This window comes from Lynx rufus, unplaced genomic scaffold (genome assembly GCF_022079265.1).
Source record: "Lynx rufus isolate CCGP_SWC_20201006 ecotype Redwood Valley unplaced genomic scaffold, mLynRuf1.p SCAF_16, whole genome shotgun sequence".
Lineage (NCBI taxonomy): Eukaryota > Metazoa > Chordata > Mammalia > Carnivora > Felidae > Lynx > Lynx rufus.
In genome coordinates, this window is record NW_025814830.1 from 30,661,077 (window position 1) to 30,681,623 (window position 20,547).

Genomic DNA, 20,547 nt, shown 5'->3' on the forward strand with positions numbered 1-20,547 from the left:
AACTTTATCCACCAGGACGAGTGGGGGATAAATGGTAACTTGGCGTCAGCGTTGGGGAAGCAGTGGGGGTTGCTGGGGTCTGTGGTGGATTAAAGATTACAAGCCCGATGCCGAGGGAGCCACTCAGCTCCAGTCGCCTACCACCACGCAGGGATGAGGGCCCAGGTAGCCAGACCACCCTCCTTTTATGATAAATCAGAAATCCAGGGGCGCCTGGGGGGGCTCAGTCAGTTAAGCGTCCGGCTCTTGATTTTGCCCAGGTCATGACCTCACAGTTCATTAGTTCGAGCCCCGCGTCGGGCTCTCTCCCTCTCTCTCTGTCCCTCCCCTGCTTTCCCTGTCTCTGTCTCTCTCTCTCTCAAAATAAATAAATAAACATTTTTTAAAAAGGAAGAATAAAGAAATCCAGGCTGTGGGGGTACAGAATCCCCTGATTTAAAGATTTGGCTCATCCAAAAAATTCACTGGCCAAAAGAAATCAGCTTTGGGACTGAATTCAGCCCTTGGCTGGCTGCGTGATGTATGTAGCCAGTTTGTGGGCCAGTGTGTAGTTGATGGGCTGCGAGAAGAAATGATCAGACTTGCCTCCCATCACTACCTCCAAACTGGTTGCGTCCAGTCTGCTGTGCCCGTGCCATGGCACGGGAGAGGCAGACCAGGTAAGTTTCTGTCCCCACTCAGTAGGGAGCACTGGCGAGTGATCACGGCTACTTGCATCCAGGTCTCATAGCCCAGCGCAGGTCCATCCCAGCCCTCCCTGGCTGCTCCAGGGGGATCACCGGCTGGGAAAAATGGCACCAGGGTCTGGAGTTGGACGGGATGGGTACGAAGCCACCTTAGCCGCCGGGGGTAGACCGGCAGTGCCCTCTGATGGCATGAATGTGGGATCTGGGGACCTGCAGGGACCTCAGCACATGGGACCTCCTTGCACCTGCCTCTTTTCCGGAGCTCCTCTGTTCCTGTCCCCTCTCTCGTTGTCGTCTGCCTCCACCTTTTGGCAAGTCCTGAGGACAGAGGGAAGCCTTGCCCGCAGTGACCTGCTCGGGCAGCTCAGAGGGGTCAGAGCCGGCTCCCTCCTCGCAGACTGCTCAGTCTCTCTGAATGAGGGTCACTTGGGGCCCCGTCACTTGGCTAGACCTGGGGGGGGGGCACCTTCCCCCATCCTCAGGAGGGAAAGAAAGGACTCAGCCCCCTTCCCCAGGCAGATGGCACTCCCTTCAAACAAATTCTCCCACTTCAGAGAATTCTTGAACATTCGGCTCTGGCTTTGAGGCTGGCTCGGGTAGCAAGGAGGGGCCTCTCGAGGGTTGCATCCCATCTACTTAAGACAGGTGCTAGATGGGCCCCCTGATGGTCCTTATTCCCTGGGCCGTAGGGCCTTGGACAGCAGGACCGCTGTTCTCAGATGGACATGACCAGGTTTGCGTGTGGAGACATTGCTCTGGCATGAGAAATGAATGGATGGAAGTGACTAGAAGGTGAACGCTGGCCAGGCCTGGCCAGGAGACTGGAGCCCATCTGGAGCCATGGGGACAAGCAGTGGAGGTGGCAGAAAGGGAAACTGCAGTTCCATTTGCTCTGGCCTTTCGGGATCCCAGGGCTTTGTCCATGGCTCCAAGGCAGTCCCCAGCCCCGGTGGGGCCCCAGAGGGGTAGCCCTCACTCTGGCCCTGCCCAGCCATCTTTTGCCACTTTCCTAGACCCCTGGTCCTGTCTTTCCAGGTGTGCTGGATGCTCTGGGTCCCTCCTTCTGGACCCTTCTTCACAAACAGGCACCTGTGAGCCCCTTTGAGGGCCCTGGCACCAGGACGGGTTTCCACTGGGGACCCAGCAAGTCCGCACTTCACAAAGCGCTTGTCCACTTTATCACCTCACCTGGCTGCAGCTGGGAAGGAGGCAGGACAGGCCCAGTGGTTCCTGTCTGCCCCGAAGCCTTCCCTGCAGAGGAAATGCCTGGGGTTCCATGCCAGATTCCCACCTGTCACCCACGCCCCACGAGTGACCCCGACATCCTCTCCCCAACCTCCCCCCGGCCCCGCCAGGCCCAGAGGGCCCAGTGGGGGACTGAATCCTGTCTAGACACTGTCTGGGAGGAAGGGGAAGGGGCCAGGGAGGTGGTCCTCAGACCCTCGAAGTGGAGCACATCTAGCTCTGGCCGTGAGGTAGGAGATGCTGGTCCTGATGCACCTTCTTGGTGGGATGCTCTCGGACTTTGATCTTGCAGTGACCGTGGGACCATGCCAAGGGCCCTGGCCTCATCTGCACGGCTTCCTTGGAGTCCCCAGAGCTGGGGCCTGAGTGGTCAGCCCCTCCCCTTCCCTCATGCTGCACTCCATGTGTGTTTGCTGCCCCCACTTCCTGTCTGGGCCACCCGTGACCAGCCGGGCGATATGACAGTAATTGTGAAGAACTGACAGTCATGTAAGGAGATAGTGATGGTGGCCACCCCCTGCCCCCTGGCCTGGACAATTCCACACGCATGATCTCATGAGTTCTCCACATGTCTTGTGAGAGGCCCCGAGCAGCAGACAGCTCACCCGAGCTCACCCAGCCAGGAAGTGGCCAGGACAGATGTACGCCCAGGCCTGACCAACCCTAGAGCCCATGCTCCTGCCCACCCCGTCCCACATCTCCTGTTATCCAGTCTGGTAGGAGGCAGGGTGGTGCCGGGGCCTCCAGGGCCAGCCCTCTGCTGCTCCCAGGACCCCAGCAGGCATGGCCTTGATCCTGGTCTCGTTCAAGCCATAAGCACGAGTGAAGGAGCCTGAGTACCAACCCCATCCCTGCAGCCAGGCTGTGTGCCTGGTGTATTACAGGTGTCCTCAAACCCCAGCATGGCTCTCTGCGGCAGCCCTATGACTATTTGCCTTACAGAGGAAGGAACAAGCTCAGAGAGGCCCCCAGCTTGTGAGAGGAGGGTCTGCGCTCGGTGTGCCTGACTCTAAAGCCGGTGCCCCTTACCATCCCCAGGCGTCCGCTTGGGCCTCTGCGCCCAAGCGGATGCCTGGGCGCGGAGGCCTCTGCGGCCGCTGGACCCCAACTTCACAGCGCCCAGCAGCGCCCCTGGGTGGGTGCAGCGGCCCCCTCTGCAGGCGGTCGCAGAGTGGGGGGAGACAGGAGGGCTGGCCAGTTCCCCACGCTCACCTTTCACAACCCAACCGATGGTGCCATGGAGCAGGAAGGCTGAGAAAGAGGCCACAGGAAGCCGTGACGCTGCGTGGGGGGAGGGGGTGGAGGCAGGCCACACAGCAGAGCCTGGGGCCAGAGGGACACATAGACACCGGGCTCCGGCCAGCGCGGACAAGGCTGGCCAAGGATGGTGACACCCGGGGCCCTGAGGGTCCTGTTTCTCCTGCTCCTCCTGCTCTGGGCCTCAGGTGAGCGGCTGGTTCCTCATCCCCTCTTCCCGAGCCCGGGACACCTAGGGATAGGGGCCGGGGAGGGGGTACGGTCGGGGTGTCTTGAGCATGTGTGTCCAAGGAGACCATTCTGCCAGCCTCTGCACCTTCTCTCACCTCATCCTGAGTTAGACGTCGTCATGATGAACTCGAGTCAGCCTGGGTCTCAGGTGATCTCCTCCCGCCCCTACTCTGGGCTGTGGTTTCCTGGCGGGCCTGGCTCTGGGACACAACTGGGCCGTGGACACGCTCATATCCAGCTGGCCTCTGAGCTCCCGGGGGAGGGGACAGGACGCTCTGGAGGCTGAGGCCAGGTGGGGCTTGCACTGAGCTCCCCCATGGCTCCCCCTGCCCCCGCCAGCTCTCCTCTCCCTGACCTGGCAATGGCCTCCTAGTCTCCGGTGAGCCAAGCCGGGAACAAGGCTTTCCGCCCCTCACCCGCTATCAGCCTTGCATACGTGGTGGTTCTCCAGAGCAGTTTGAGGACCCCAGGTCTTGCCCTTGCTGTACTCTCTCCTGGGAAATCTGAGCCCACACCTGGCTCACCTGGCCAGCTCTCACCCTCCTTGGCGCCCTGTGATGTCTGCAGTGACCCTCTCAGGCAGAAGGGGTGCTCCCAGCTCAGTGCCCTGTGTGCCCCTCCTGTTTTGTTCTTTAGTGTTGTTATTTTACAAGTTTTTAAAGTTTATTTTGAGAGGAAGAGAGGGAGAGGCAGAGAGAGAGGAGAGAGAGAGAGTGCCAAGCAGGCTCCATGCTGAGAGCACAGAGCCTGAGGCAGGGGCACACTCCCACAAGAGTGAGATCATGGCCTGAGCAGAAATCAAGAGTTGGACGCTTAATCGACTGAGCCACCCAGACGCCCCATTCTCCTGTTTTGCTCCTGACTCAGTGAGTGGCCTGCATGCCGGTCCACTTACGTGTCTGTCCAACACGAGGTCATGTGGCTTTCGTGGGGTCATGGGGTCACATGGGGTCAAGTTCTTTGGGCTTCAAAGAACCTTTTTCTCTTCAATGTTGGGAGATTCGGCCAAGTGCAAAGTTCAGTCGACTCAAAAAAGGGGGGGGGGAATGATGATGTTGTCCTCCTGGCAGAACAGGCCATCAGGCAGAACGCTTCACAGATTGACCCCCTCCCCGGCCACCACGATAACCAGTGGTGGCTATTGTCCGGTCTCAGCAGGCACTATAAGGACCCCAGGCCCTTCACAAAAGCGGTAACTACGCTGGTTGGGGCTTCGAGGCTCCCCACAGTGACTGGGTTTATTCTATGGTCGATGTGGGAGCTCCCGTTTGGGCAAAGCGTCAGCCATTTGAATAGCATGAGGAGGCCTGAGAGATTTATATGTTTATATGTAAAGGTAAGTCTCCTTCTTTTGTGGATATTTATGGGTTACTCAGCATTGTCTGCTCCTTGATTGATTCATTCGATAAACACTGATGGTGACTTCTTCGCAGGGCCAGGCCCTGAGCCAACGAGGCTGGGCCGTGGCAGAGAAAAGCAGTCGCCTGATGCTGAGCTGTAGGGAGGGGCAAAAACCGCCCTCTGACTTCCGGCCTGCTTCCCACTTGACCATGGATCGAGGTGGTTCCTGGAGGCCAGCTCCTGGGGCAGATCAGGATGGGGAAGTGCAGTGTAGGTCTTGAGGTGGGGACTGTCATCATCTCACACGGGCCTGGTTCAGGCTGTCTCTGTCTGGACTAAATGCTTCCAGTGTCTTCAAAAAATATTCACACAAAAAGATATTTAATCATCTTTTCTGCCCTCGCCAAAAGCTTCACATACACGACCATGCTAACATTTTGAGGCAGGCAGGAGGGCGGCTATGTTAACACCCGCCGGGGTGCCACCTGTGCCCAGCACCCATTTGGGACCCCTCGGGCACAAAGAGGGCTAGGATTACATAGAGAATGGCACCCCCACTCCCTTTCCCTCTCCTCTCTCTCCCCCTCTCTCTTTTTCCCTCTTTTCTCTCTCTCTTCCTCCTTTATTTAAAAAGCAAATGTAGATCATATTATACACATGCTCATTGAGCATTTGCTTCTTCCCATTAAACGGTGTCATGAATATTTTTACAATCTAACAGAAAGTTAAAGTTTCTTTAGAGGTTACTTAAAACACTGTCATCATAGATCTGATTATGATGAAATCCACTCTAAAATGTAATTTTTTAAAGTTTATTTATTTATTTTGAGAGAGAGAGATGGCGCAAGTTGGGGGGTCAGAGAGAGAAGGAGAGAGAGAGAGAGAGAGAGAGAGAGAGAGAGAGAGAGAATCCCAAGCAGACTCCGTGCTGCCAGTGCAGAGCCCGACGCGGGGCTCGAACTCATGAACCGCGAGCTCATGACCTGAGCTGAAACGGAGAGTCGGATATTTAACCAACTGAGCCACCCAGGTGCCCCTAAAATGTAATTTTTAAAGCCCTACATTACTCTAACTTTGATCTGCCATTATCTGTGTCTCTATCTTAAAAATTAGCTTGTTTCTTCTATTGCGAAAGTCATGTTGTGTGTGATTTCTTGAAAAAGAACCCACACACCAGAGAAGGGTACAAGAAATGAAAAGTAAGTGTCGCCCCACCCACCTCACCCTTAGCACCGCACATCCTAGAGGTAGCCCCCCCTTAACCGTTCCTGGTGTGCCCATCGGAAAGGCCAAGGTGCACAGGTTGTCAAGACACCCCCACAAATGGACAATGGATAAAACAATGCCGTTCACAGGAAAAAACATACAAATAGATGCTCCAATTCCTTCTTAAGCTAAAACAAAAATATAATTTTACTCCTCAGGTTGGCAAAGGCTTGCAGGTTTGGTGAAGTCTAGGATTAGGAACATGTGGGTCCATAGCCACCCCGTTTGCTGCAGGTAGAAATAGGTGCATCCCCTTTAGAAGGAAATTTGGTAACACCTACCAATTTTTAAAAGCTCAACATTTTGACCCAGAGATTCCTATGATAGCAATGTTTTCTATGAATTCTTAACACAGGCTGACAAAGAGGTAAGCAGTGTTGTTCAAAACAGGAAAAAAAAAAAAAAGAGCGACAACCTTAAAAGCCAGCCAACAGAGGAGCGGTTGAACAAGGGTCACAAGACCCACCTAACGGAAGGAACAGTGTTCAAATGTCCACAGAAAGACACGGATCGGCAGGTGCCGACGTGGAAGGTTCTTCAACATATATTGCTGAGCGATCCCAGTCACGTACATTTTAAAATGATTTATATCACAACACTTGCCTACGCATAGGAAATTTCTGCAAGGTTGTGCAGTAAATTGCAAAGGGTCGTGAACTCTGGAGTGTGACCTGGGAACTGCAGGGAGTTTTACTTTTCATTTTATGTCCTTGTGTACAGTTTAATGTATTTTTTTATTTAAATTTTTGTTAATGTTTATTTATTTTTGAGAGAGAGAGAGGTACAGGGCATGAGAGGGGGAGGGTCAGAGAGAGAGGGAGACGCAGAATCTGAAGCAGTCTCCAGGCTCTGGCCTGTCAGCACAGACCCTGGAGCAGGGCTCGAACTCACGGACCATGAGATCATGACCGTAGCTGAAGTTGGACGCTTAACCGACTGAGCTGCCTAGGTGCCCTGTACGGTTTTTTAAAAAAAAGAAACCTCTGTCCGTGTATTAATTTTGTTGAGAGACAGGTAAATATGTATACATATACATACACCCAGCATAAATACACAAATACATAAAGAGTCGGTTTTACAATGAAATTCTCACCTCCTGGAATAAGGAATACTGACTCTCTGTACATCTACGATGAGCGATACCCTTTATGTGTTTGAACTCTAATCCTTCCCCAAACTCAAAAGGAAGGTACTATTAGCTCCATTTAGCTGATGAGAAGATGGAGCCTCAGAGAGTTTAAGTGGAAACATAAAAGTTTAAGTGTCCCTGAGGTCACACAGCGAGTAAATGACTCAGAGCTTCCATTCCATGCCCCGTGCCAGGTGAAAGGGGAACTGAGCGAGAAGTCACAGAAGCTGGTCTGTCGTCCCGGAGCTGCCCCCCAGCTAGCTGGTGACCTCACTCAAGTCACTGTGCCCCAGGAGCCCTCAGTTTGCTGTGTTCTCCCCCTACCCCAGGAGGTAGCCTGTGAGGGTTGTAATGAGAACGTGGGGGAATAAGGCAAACTGAGACAGAATATGCCCAAGGGTTATACCATTAGGCCACGGTTGCAAGGGCTTTGGAATGTCTGATATGGAACAACTGTGGAAAGCCCAGCAGGCTCCCTGGAGGAGGTGGTAAAGGGTAATAGGAGCCATGTGCCAAGCCCTTTGTACACACTTTCCCCCAAAGCATCCCACCGGCCCTGTGAGGTCAGGCGTAGTATCTCCTTTTGCTTGGGAAACTGAATCCAGCTCAAGTGTGCTTAGTTAGCGTAGATGGATGGAGCTGGAATTTCAGCCCACATGACCAGATCCTGGGGCCTGAGCATCTTACCCTCTACTTCTCGCCCTTGCTGCCTCCCTACCCAGACCCTTCCCACCTTCTGCATCCCTCCTTCAGGTATGGAAAATTCTAGGATCCTGGAGCAACCGAGAAACGTCTGCCTGGGGCTCATCAATGAGGGCAACTATGAGTCCTTCCACCTGGAGAACACAGCTGGCTGCTTCACAAAATGCAGGCAGTCAGGGAACGAACCCTGCGACCTGAAAAACTTACAGAGGTAAGGGGGCCCTCTGAGCTAGAGCAGGGATCTGGGGCTCCTTCAAGGGTGGCAGGGAGGCTGTTTGGAAGAGACAGAGCTATCAGCCCCCACGGCTCCAGAAAGTGAGGCTGCCATCTCACCTTTCCACCCCGTTGACACCCACATTCCCTCCAATCTACTCACTGAGACCTTTCTGATCCAGGGGATGCAGGGACGAATCAGCCCCTGCTCCTACCATTGTGGAGGGTCAGACAGGGGCCCAAAGGATGATGATTCTAGAGTGTGATCAGACAAAAGGGTGGACAAGGTGCCGGCTTAGCTCAAAGGAAGACTGCCAAGGCTTCACAGAGGAGGCAACTCAGGAAAAGGCTTTGAAGACTCCATGGGAGTTTTCTAATTGGACCCAAGCAATGTTAGGGGATACAGGCAGCAGAACTTCAGGAGTGTTGGGGGGAGAACCACACTGCTTTGAAATGTGAAAGAGTGACATTCTGGGGATGCAGGCAACAATGGGGAGGTGGGCCGGGTAGGGGAGAGACTAGAAATATAAGCAGGGACCAAAGTGTGAAGGGTCGCGTAAGCCGTACTAATGTGGGAGGAGGCAGAGCAAGGACAGATTTTTAAACAGAAGAAAAGCATAGTCAATTTCGCACTTTAGAAAGATCACTCCATTTTCAGGGAAAGATACAAGGGTGGTGGTGCAGGAAGAGACGTGGACCAGGATGCAACCACAGTGTCTGCGTAGGAGTGAATCACCTGGGTAGGTGCTAAATCACCACCAGCAGCACCAATTGGCCCTGTGCACCTGGAAAGGAGGGATGAATTAGAAACACTGTATGACGCAGAATCAGTAAGACCAAGAGACTGATAAGGCCAAAAAATTAGAGAGAGTGGGTTGAGGGAGAAGGGGTTTAGAATACAACGTCTCTAAGAATCATCTCCAAAAATTTTCGCCTCTCTCCCCTCCAATCAAAGCTGGCTATAATTGAATTCTTCTAAGATATGCAGGACAACCTCATAGCTGGCACTTAATACATGCTTGCTGAAAAAAAAATGAGTGAAAAGCCTGTGTTCTCAGGCTCGGTGTTAAGATGGCAATCTGATTGAACTATGTCATTTCAGGGGCCTGAAAACACTCCCATTCCCACCGGCACCTGCTACAGTAGCTTCTTAGCTCTGGGAGGCTATTCAGGGATAGCCTGTGCTCTCCTGTCTGTGCTCTTTTACGATGGGGATAAACACTTTGGAAAAAGCAGGGGCTCTGGGATCAGAAGATGTGGATTCTGTTCCCAAGTCATCAGTTAACCAAGTTACCTCCTTTATCTTCACAACCCTCTGAAGTGGGTCTGGCCATCAACTCATTTCAACATAGGAATTTAGGGAGAGGGCACAAACATTTTGTCCGTAATAGGGCCTATTATGAATAACACTGGCATGAATTTTTAAAATATATCTTGCCATCAACATTTTCGTACATGTCTTTTCATGAACATATACACTCATTTCTCTTGAGTAAATACCTAGAAGGGAATCGATGTCAAAGGTATGATGAATTTTAGTAAGCGTTGCCATAATTTTCCGTGGTGGCCATATCAGTTTACATTCCCACCAGTAATGTGTGGGCATTCCAGTTATCCCACACCTTTGCAATGCTTGGTATTACCAGTCATTTTAAGTTTAGCCATTCTGGAAAGGATATAGTGGTATCTCATTTCTTTTTATTAATTTTGATAGCTTTATTAAGGTATAATTTATGTATCATCCAATCTATACATTGTTAGGGTACAGTTCAATAATTTATGGTATATTATGCAGTGTGTGGAACCATTATTATGATCATTTTAGTAACACTTGCATCAGCCCCAAAAGTACCCTCATACCTGTTTGCAGACAATCCCTGCTCATATACCCAGCCACAGTCAACCACTGATCTGCTTTCTACCCTATATATTTGCCTTTTCTGGATATTTTCCATAAGGGACTCATACAATATGTTGTCTTTTAAATCTTGCTTCCTTCACTTACCATGGTTTTGAGTTATATTCATATATTAGCATGTATCAATAGTTCTTTTTTTTATTACTGAGTAATATTCCCTTGTGTGGACATACTACATTTTGTTTATCCATTCATCAGTTGATGGACATTTGAATTATTTCCAGTTTGGTGATTATGAATAATGCTGCCATGAATGTTTGAATTCAAATCTTTGTAGACATATGTTTTCATTTCTTTTGGGTAAAAACCTAGGAACAGAATTGCAGGGATATCTGGTAAGCATATGTTTAGCTTTTAAAAAACTGCCTGACTATTCCTCAAAGTGTATCATTTGCTTTTCCATCAGCATGCAAAAGGACTTCAGGTCTAATACATCTTTGCAACCTTGTCAGTTGCAAATCCAGTGAGTGTGAGTTGTATTTCACTGTGGTTTTAATTTGTGTTTCACCAATGACCAATGATGTTGAACATCTTTTCATGTGCGTATTAGCCATTTGTATCTTTTCTTTGGTGAAATGATTATTCAAATATTTCCCTCATCTTTTATTAAAAAATTTTTTTAAATATAATTTATTGTTAAGTTGGCTAACTTACAGTGTATACAGTGCTCTCTTGGTTTTGAGGTAGATTCTCATGATTCATCGCTTACATACAACACCCAGTGCTCATCCCAACAAGTGCCCCCCTCAATGCCCATCACCCATTTCCCCCTCTCCCCACCCCCCCATCAACCCTCAGTTTGTTCTCTGTATTTAAGGGTCTTTTACGGTTTGCCTCCCTCTCTGTTTGAAACTATTTCCCCCCTTCACTTCCCCCCATGGTCTTCTGTTAAGTTTCTCAAATTTCACATATGAGTGAAAACATGTGATATCTGTCTTTCTCTGACTGACTTATTTCATTCAGCATGATGCCCTCCAGTTCCATTCACATTGTTGCAAATGGCAAGATTTCATTCTTTCTCATTGCCAAGTAGTATTCCATTGTATATATAAACCACATCATCTTTATCCATTCATCAGTTGACATTTGGGCTCCTCCCATAACTTGGCTATTGTTGAAAGTGCTGCTATAAACATTGGGGTACATGTGCCCCTATGCATCAGCACTCCTGTATCCTTTGGATAAATTCCTAGCAGTGCTATTGCTGGGTCATAGAGTAGTTCTATTTTTAATTTTTTGAGGAATCTCCATACTGTTTTCCAGAGCAGCTGCACTGGTTTGCATTCCCACCAGCGGTGCAAGAGGGTTCCCATTTCTCCACATCCTTGCCAGTATCTGTTTCCTGATTTGTTCATTTTAGCCACTCTGACTGGCGTAAGGTGGTATCTCAGTGTGGTTTTGATTTGTATTTCCCTGATGATGAGTGATGTTGAGCATCTTTTCATGTGTCTGTTGGCCATCTGGATGTCTCCTTTGGAAAAGTGTCTATTCATGTCTTTTCTTCACTTTATTATTTTTTGGGTGTGAGTTTGATAAGTTCTTTATAGATTTTGGATACTAACCCTTTATCTGATATGTCGTTTGCAAATATCTTCCATTCCATCCATTGCCTTTTAGTTTTGTTGATTGTTTCCTTTGCAGTGCAGAAGCTTTTTATCTTGATGAGGTCCCAATAGTTCATTTTTGCTTTTATTTCCCTTGGCTTTGGAGATGTGTCAAGCAAGAAATTGCTGCAGTTGAGGTCAAAGAGGTTGTTGCCCATTTTCTTCTCTAGGATTTTGATGGTTTCCTGTCTCACATTTAGGTCTTTCATTCATTTTGAGTTTATTTTTGTGTATAGTAAGAAAGTGGTCCAGTTTCACTCTTCTGCATGTTGTTGCCCAGTTCTCCCAGAACCATTTGCTAAAGAGATTTTTTCCATTGGATACTCTTTCCTGCTTTTTCAAAGATTATTGGCCATACATTTGTGGGTCCAATTCTGGGTTCTCCATTCTACTCCATTTGTCTATGTGTCTGTTTTCATGCCAATACCATACTATCTTGAGGATTACAGTTTTGTAGTAGAGGCTAAAGCCCAGAATTGTGATGTCTCCAGTTTTGGTTTTCTTTTTCAACATTACTTTGGCTACTCGGGATCTTTTGTGGTTCCATACAAATTTTAGGATTGTTTGTTCCAGCTTTGAGAAGATGCATGTGCAATTTTGATTGGGATTGCACTGAATGTATAAACTGCTTTGGGTAGTACTCACATTTTAACAATATTTGCTCTTCAAATCCATGAACATGGGATGTTTTTCCATTTCTTTGTGTCTTCTTCAATTTCTTTAAAAAATTTTTTTTAACATTTATTTATTTTTGAGAGAGAGAGAGAGACAGAGCATGAGCTGGGAAGGGGCAGAGAGAGAGGGAGACACAGAATCCAAAGCAGGCTCCAGGCTCTGAGCTGTCAGCACAGAGCCTGACTCGGGGATCAAATCCACAAGCCGTGAGATCATGACCTGAGCCAAAGTCGGATGCTTAACTGACTGAGCCACCCAGATGCCCCTGGATTCTACATTGTTTATTTCTGCTCTTATCTTTATTATTTCTCTTCTTCTGCTGGGTTTGAGGTTTCTTTGTTGTTCTGCTTCTAGTTCCTTTAGGTGTGCTGTTAGATTTTGTATTTGGGATTTTTCTTGTTTCTTCAGATAGGCCTGGATTACAATGTGTTTTCCTCTTAGGACTGTCTTTGCTGCATCCCAGAGGGTTTGGACTGTCATGGTTTCATTTTCATTTGCTTCCATATATTTTTTAATTTCTTCTTTAATTCACATTTATTCTTTAGTAGGATGTTCTTTAACCTCAATGCATTTGGACGTTTTCCAAACCTTTTCTTGTGGTTGATTTCAAGTTTCATAGCATTGTGATCTGAAAATATGCATGGTATGATCTCAATTCTTTTATATTTATTGAAGGCTGTTTTGTGACCCAGTACGTGATCTATCTTGGAGAATGTTCCATGTGTACTTGAGAAGAATGTGTATTCTGCTGCTTTTGGATGAAAAGTTCTTAATATATCTGTCAAGTTTCTCTGGTCCAGTGTATCATTCAAAGCCATTGTTTTTTTATTGATTTTCTGCCTAGATAATCTGTCCATTGCTATAAATGGAACATTAAAGTCTCCTGCAATTACTGTATTCTTAGCAATAAGAGTGCTTATGTTTGTGATTAATTGATTTATATATTTGTGTTCTTTCAATTGGGGGCATAAACATTTATAATTGTTAGCTCTTCTTGATGGATAGACCCCATAATTCTGATATAATGCCCTTCTTCATCTCTTGTTACAGCCTTTAGTTTAAAATCTAGTTGGTCTGATATAAGTATGACTACTCCATCTTTCTTTCGACTTCCAGTAGCATGATAGATGGTTCTCTATCCCCTCACATTTAATCTACAGGTGTCCTCAGGTCTAAAATGGGTCTCTTGTCGACAGCATATAGATGGATCTTTTTTTTTTTTATCCGTTCTGATACCCTATGTCTTTTGGTTGGAGCATTTAGTCCATTTACATTCAGCGTTACTATTGAAAGATCTGGATTTAGTGTCATTGGGTTATCTGTAGGTTTCATGCTTGTGGTGATGTCTCTGGTCCTTTGTAGTCTTTGCAGCACTCCACTCACAGAGTCCCCCTTAGGATCTCTTGCAGGGCTGGTTTAGCGTAAAGAACTCCTTCAGCTTTTGTTTGTCTGGGGAAGCCTTTATCTCCTTCTATTCTGAATAACAGGCTTGCTGGATAAAGGATTCTTGGCTGCATATATTTCCTATTCAGCACATTGAATATTTCCTGCCACTCCCTCTGGCCTGCCAAGTTTCAGTGGACAGGTCTGCTACTACCCTTATGTGTTTATCCTGGTAGGTTAAGGCCCATTTGTCCCTAGCTGCTTTCAGAATTCTCTCTTTATCTTTGTATTTTGCCAGTTTCACTATGATATGCCATAGAGAAGACCTATTCTTGTTGAATCTGAAGGGAGTTCTCTGTGCCTCCTGGATTTGGGTGTCTGCTTCCTTTTCCAGATTAGGGAAGTTCTCAGCTGTAATTTGTTCAAGTACACCTTCTGCCCCTTTCTCTCTCTCTTCTTCTACTTTAACTCCTATGATACGGATATTATTCCATTTCATTGAGTCACTTAGTTCTCTAATTCTCTCCTTGTGGTCCAGTATTTTTTTTCCTCTTTTTCTTGGCTTCATCATTTTCCATAATTTTATCTTCTATTTCACTTGTTCTCCCCTCTGCCTCTTCCATCCTTGCTGTCACTGCATCTAGTTTATTTTGCACCTCATTTACATCATTTCTTCATTCGTTGTGACTATTTCTTAGTTTCTTGATCTCTGCAGCAATAGATTTTCTGCTGTCTTCTATGCTTTTTTCAAGCCCAGTGATTAATCTTATGACTATTATTCTAAATTCTTCATCAGATATATTATTTATATCTGTTTTGAGCAATTCCTTAGCTATCATTTCTTCCTGGAATTTCTTTTGAGGAGAATTCTTCCATTTCATCATTTTGGCTAGTTTTCTGTCTTTATGTGTTTTAATAGCTTGTTATGTGTCCTGCACCTGTGAGCACTACTATATTAAAAAGGGGTCATATGCCGTCCAGGGCCTGGCCCTTCAGGAGGTGTTTTTGGAGTGTGTTGTGTGCTGTCTGCTGTTGTGACTCTGGTTGCTTTATCTCTCTACTCGCAGTGGTGGTTTGGACCTTCCATCAGGTGTGTTTTGATTTGTTCATTGAAGTAACCCTGGAAAAAAAATTTTTAAAAACGGGGGTGGTGGTTGCGGAAGAAGCCTTATCCCATACAAAGAGAGAAATGACAGGGGTGGGGAAAAAGAAAAGAAAATTGACCAGGGAGAGTAACTATACAACTTAATCCAGAGAGAGAGAGAGAGAGAGAGAGAGGAGAATAAAGAAGAAGGAGGTACAGAAGAGGTTTAAAACAAATAGATTAATCACGTCTGCTTAAACAAACCAACGGCCAGAGTAACCAGACTAGAGAAGGGAAGAAATAAGAGGACGAAAAGAAAAAAATATATATATGTAATAAGAACTGACCAAGAATTAAGTCAGAAGATGCAAAACCACTGGACTGATATCTGATGGTGCCTTGGAACCGGTGGCTGTGCTGGAGGAGGGGCCGCCGGGGGAGTTCAGTGTCAGTCTTGCTCTGGTAGATACACATTTACCAGGCATGGAGGGGTGTGGTTTGGTGCAGGCAGGTCCTGCCTCCACTGCCAGCCCCCTGTCTGTTCCTGAAGCCCCACCTTGTTGGTGATGGGAAGAAAAATGGTGACACCCCAGTCTCTCCTCCCCGGACTGGGTGACCCAAACCACTCTGTTCAGGCCGTCCTCACAGTGCTGTGCAGGCGTGAGCAGGCCCATTAGTTCCACTCCACAGTCTCCCATTCCTCCCAGATGCTGGGATGCAAACCCCAATGTCTTAAAGGATCCCGCCCCACACACCCTGGTTCCGGGATAGTGCCACTCCACCCAGCCGGCCAAGGGTCTCTGGCTGGTGGGTGCAAGCAGGGTCTTTGGCCTTGGAACAGCTCTTTGCCTTCTTCCCACTGCCCTCCAGGGAGGGGATTGCTTTCTCCGACCGACCACAGACTGCGCCTCTGAGCTGGCTACTGAGCCCAGGGCTGGTTCCCCTCCCCGCAGGCATGTGAACTGGGCAGCTGGCCCCAGTCTGGGGAAAACCCCAAAGTTAGAAATTGGATCTTTTTCTGTTTTTTTCTGATCCCCGGTCCGTGGTTTTTCTCTTGTCCAAATACAATCCCACACTTCCACAGCCTACCTTTCTCTTCCTTTTGTCTCTGCACAGAAGGGGATCCCTGCCCTCCATTCCTACACCACTTGTCTTATCTCTCCCAGTTCACAATCATGCACCTATGGCCTGCCAAGTTGTCCCCGTGGGCCCCTAGAGACGTTTCTGTCACTCTTCAGCCCAGATTCTTGGAATTCCAAATCCTCTAGCCTCAATACTGCTGCGTTTGAGGGACAAGAGAACTTCGGGTCCCCCTACTTCTCTGCCCACTGTTGACCTGCCCACCTTTCCCTCTTCTTTTAAATTGGGTTTTATCTTCTCACTATTGAGTTTTAAGAATCCTTTCTATATTCTGGATGCAAGTCCTTTATCAGATGTATGATTTACAAATATTTTCTCCCAGTGTATGTCTTGTCTTTTTGTTTCTTAACGATGTCTTTTGAAAATCAAAAGCATTTAATTTTTTTTTTTAATTTTTTTTTTCAACGTTTATTTATTTTTGGGACAGAGAGAGACAGAGCATGAACGGGGGAGGGGCAGAGAGAGAGGGAGACACAGAATCGGAAACAGGCTCCAGGCTCTGAGCCATCAGCCCAGAGCCTGACGCGGGGCTCGAACTCACGGACCGCAAGATCGTGACCTGGCTGAAGTCGGACGCTTAACCGACTGCGCCACCCAGGTGCCCCAAAAGCATTTAATTTTGAGGAAGTCAAATTTAAAATTTTTTTTACATTTACTTATTTTTGAGAGACAGAGAGACAGAGCACAAGTGTGGAGGGGCAGAGAGAGAAGGAGACAGAATCTGAAGCAGGCTCCAATGCTCTGAGCTGTCAGCACAGAGCCTGACGCAAGGCTCAAACTCACAAACCATGAGATATGACCTGAGCTGAATTCGGACGCTCAACTGACTGAGCCACCCAGGTGCCCTGAGGAAGTCAAATTTAAATGTGTGTGTGTGTGTGTGTGTGTGTGTGTGTGTGTGTGTGTTTGATATCGTATCAAAGAGATGTTTATCTAGCTACAGATTTTTCTAAGTTGTCTTCTACAAGTGTATATGGTTTTAGCTCTTATAATTAGGTTATGCATTTGGAGTTAATTTTTTGTGCACAGGGTGAGGTAAATGTCTAACTTTATATTATTATTAGTTATTATTAATTTTTGCATTTAGATGTCTAATGGTTATGGCACTATTTGTTGAAAAGAATGCTTTCTCCATTGAATTGTTTTGGAAGGGCATTCCACTGATGGGCTAAATGGAAGATTTGGAATGTCTTCTCCCAACCAAGATAGTAAACCAGAAACCAAACTACCTTCCTGGGGAAAACTGCAGAGATTAATGTCACCAGGAAAGACTTGAAAGATGCAGGGGTGATGATGGCTCCCATAACTCCATTTACCTCACCATAAGTCAGGTGGGTGTTGGAGAATGACTCTGGACTGTCTTACACTAATCAGGTGGTCACCACCAGCAGCTGCTGTCCAATTGCAGCTCCTGTCCCAGATGAGTATGTTTACTCAAACAAATCAACACACCTCCCTTGGCAATTGATATGTAGCTACTCCATGGCTAATGCACTTTTTTCCATACTAATTTTCAAGGGCTACTGGAAGCAGTTTACTTCTACCTGGCAAAGCCAACAGTATACTGCAGGGCTATGTCAATTCTCTTGATCTCTGTCATATAGTTCACAGAGACCGTATTAATCCTGACATTCTATAGAGCATCACCCTGGTCTGCTTTATGGACAACATCATGTTGATTGGATCTGATGAGCAGAAAGTGGCAAGTAGTTAAGATGCCTTAGGAAGATGAAAGTGAACTAGAACATGGCAAATAAACCCCACAAGAGTTTAGGGGCCCCTCCCTTCAGGGAATTTCCTAGGTATTCAGAGGTCTGGAGAACATCGAGATATCCCCTCCTAGGGGATAGGTTAATAAAAGGCAAGCTGTTGAAACTCCCACCGCTTAACAATGTAAAAACAGGCACAATGTGGGAAGACACGTATGGTTCATGCAAACATGAACCAAAGATATCCGAGTAGCTATGTTAATAGCAGACAAAGAATATGATGTTTAAATGGGTATCAACTTTGTAATTAAAAATTCAACTTTACATATATGCATTAGATTCTATGTTACATTTCACAACTAAAACAATTTTTAAAAGTGCTCTGGAAACTAGATCAGGAAATCTTCCCTTAAGAAAGTGAATTGGGAGCAGGGCACCTGGGTGGCTCAGTTGATTAAGCATCCAACTTTGGCTCAGGTCATGATCTCACAGTTCATGAGTTTGAGCCCCATGTCGGGCTCTGTGCTGACAGCTCAGAGCCTGGAGCCTGCTTTGAGTTCTGTGTCTCCCTCTCTCTTTGCCCCTCCCTTGCTCACACTCTGTCTCTCTGTCTCTCTCTCAAAAATAAATAAACATTAAAAATATTTTTTTAAGTGAATTAGGTTGTTTTGTGAGGTCAAAGATTTTTAAACACACACACACATACACACACACACACACACACACACACATAGAGAGATACAATTAAGTGCACAAAAAATATTGAATTTATTTTATTTGGTAACAATGAAAATCACAATATTTTTTGTTTAAAATTTTAAAGGGTAAATAAAAAGCTAGACTCAGTGTAGCTCAATCAGTAGATTTCGACAACCTCACCCCACTGTTTCTAGCTGGATGGTGTTCTAATTGCCTGCCCCACCTAAATACATTTGCACATATTTGCATGGGTTACTCTCTATAGTGGGCAATATAAAGCCTCCCTTTTGTCTCCCTGGCAGGCTCTCCTTAGCTACTCCTTTCCAACAGCCTTGATCTGGCTGTATCTGGCTGTATCCCCTTCTCTCCCATTGCTACCTCAGCCCTCACCTATTCAGAGTTGCTAAGGAAAGGTAGGCAGCACATCTCAGGACCCCAGCTTAGGAAAAGGAACTCTGGTCATGGGGATCTTTCAGTACCATGGAGAGTAGGGGGGGTGCGGGGGGTGGGGGTTGCTTTTAGCTGATGGCAAAGGGGCTGTGATAAAATAAATGGCAATTAACTTTTGTGTTCTCTGTACTTCTAACACTGGTTCAGTGCCCATAAGCCATTTCCCATACAGTTCAGCCTTTAGAGGGTGAATTCCCAGTATGTAGCCAGCGCTCAATAAATGTGAGTTGGCACTCATGCCACGCAATTATCATCCTACTGTTTGAAATACTCAGAGGATTATATAAGGAAGATATACAAAGACCACTAAGTACACGAAAAGATGCTCACCATCATTAGTCATTAGGGGAATGCAAATTAAAACCACAATGAGATACTACTTCACACTTACTGGGATGGCTATCATTGCAAACAAAAGAACATAAAATGAAAATGTCAAGCGTTGGCAAGGATGTGGAGAAACGGAGCCCTCGAGCGTTGGTGGTGAAAATGTCAACTGGTACAGCTGTGGAGAGCAGTTTGCCACTTCCTCGAGAAGTTAAACACAGAACTGCCATATGACCCAGCAATTCCACTCCTAGGTATATACCCCCAAAGAATTCCAAGCAAGTCCTCAAGCAAAAGCTTGTACTTGAATACAAGCAGCCCTGGGTATCATAGGCAAAAAGTGGAAACAACCCAAATGTCCATCAATGGATAAGTGTATATAGAAAATGTGGTATATTTATAGAATGGCGTTTTATTCATCCATAACAAGGAATGGAATACTTACACATGCTTATACAACATGTATGAACCTTAAGAACAGGCTAAATGAAAGAAGCCAGACACAAAGACCAGATATACAATTCCGTTTATAAGAAACTTCTAGAACAGGCAAATTCACAGATTAGTGTTTGCAAGGGGCTGAGGGAAGAGGGAAAGGATGGCTGCTTCACGGGTAGAGGGTTTCCTTCTGGAGGGATGAGAATGTTCCAAAGTTAGATAGCGATGGTGGTCACACAACACTGTGAATGTATTTAATGCTGCTGAATCGTGTACTTTAAAACAGTTAAAATGGTAAACTTTATGTTACGTATATATTGTTACCAAAAAAGACAAACACATAAACTATTCAGAGGGATTACTGGCCGGAATCTCCCAGAACGAGCCTGGCTTGCTCTCACGACACCCTGCTTCTCCCGCCGTGATCCCAGGGTCTTTTCTTTGATATTCTGGGTCACCCCTCCTCCCCCAGGAACCTGATGGTGGCTTCCTCGTCATCCAGGCTGGGGACCAGGTGAGTGCGTAATCCTAGCCTGCAAGACTCTATCTATTCTCCCTGATTCCCGGCCCTTTGCAGATACTGGCTGAAATACGAGTTCCATCTGGTGGAGAATCAGATGGGGATAGTGAATACGTCTTTTTTGAAGGCTGTTGTCCAGAGTGTCAGCACCAACATCTCAGAAGACCTGCTCTTCTCTCTGACGCCTTCCCAGGTGAAGAGGTCCCTGTCCCTGTTGGCTGTTTCTGGCTCCATTTCCCTCAGACGTATTTTTCAGAATTCTAAGAGACTCCTGGTCTGTGCTTGGTGCCCACCAAACTATATCCCTCGCCTGTCCCATTTGGTAGTGCTCTGCCACTTTGCTAATGGGTGCTAGGGAGTTACTGGGATGAGTGGATCCTGGTGACAGATTACCCAGGGTGGAGGAAGACGCATAGGGAAGATCATCAAATTGAGAGTCAGGGCATCTGGGTTCCAGTCCTGGGCTCCCCACCCCCTCCCTAGGTGTCTTCCAGGAAACCTCTTCCTGTCTCTGGGCCCCGGAGCCCTCA

The 20,547-nt window shown here is 47.0% G+C and overlaps 1 protein-coding gene across 4 annotated transcripts in view; it reads left to right on the forward strand.

The window, feature by feature from the left end:
- Window positions 1-3,261: 3,261 nt before the first annotated feature.
- Window positions 3,262-20,547, forward strand: part of ADGRG3 (adhesion G protein-coupled receptor G3) — a 28,031-nt gene continuing 10,745 nt past the window's right edge. For 3 of the 4 annotated variants that reach the window (XM_047078485.1, XM_047078487.1, XM_047078489.1), the window contains exons 1-3: window positions 3,262-3,376; window positions 7,909-8,068; window positions 20,075-20,210. In XM_047078485.1, coding sequence (XP_046934441.1) covers window positions 3,316-3,376; window positions 7,909-8,068; window positions 20,075-20,210 — 357 coding nt within the window. In that variant the 5' untranslated portion in view covers window positions 3,262-3,315. Of the gene's footprint in view, window positions 3,377-7,877; window positions 8,069-20,074; window positions 20,211-20,547 lie in introns of all 4 variants that reach the window. The other variant, XM_047078488.1, reaches the window with a different exon arrangement.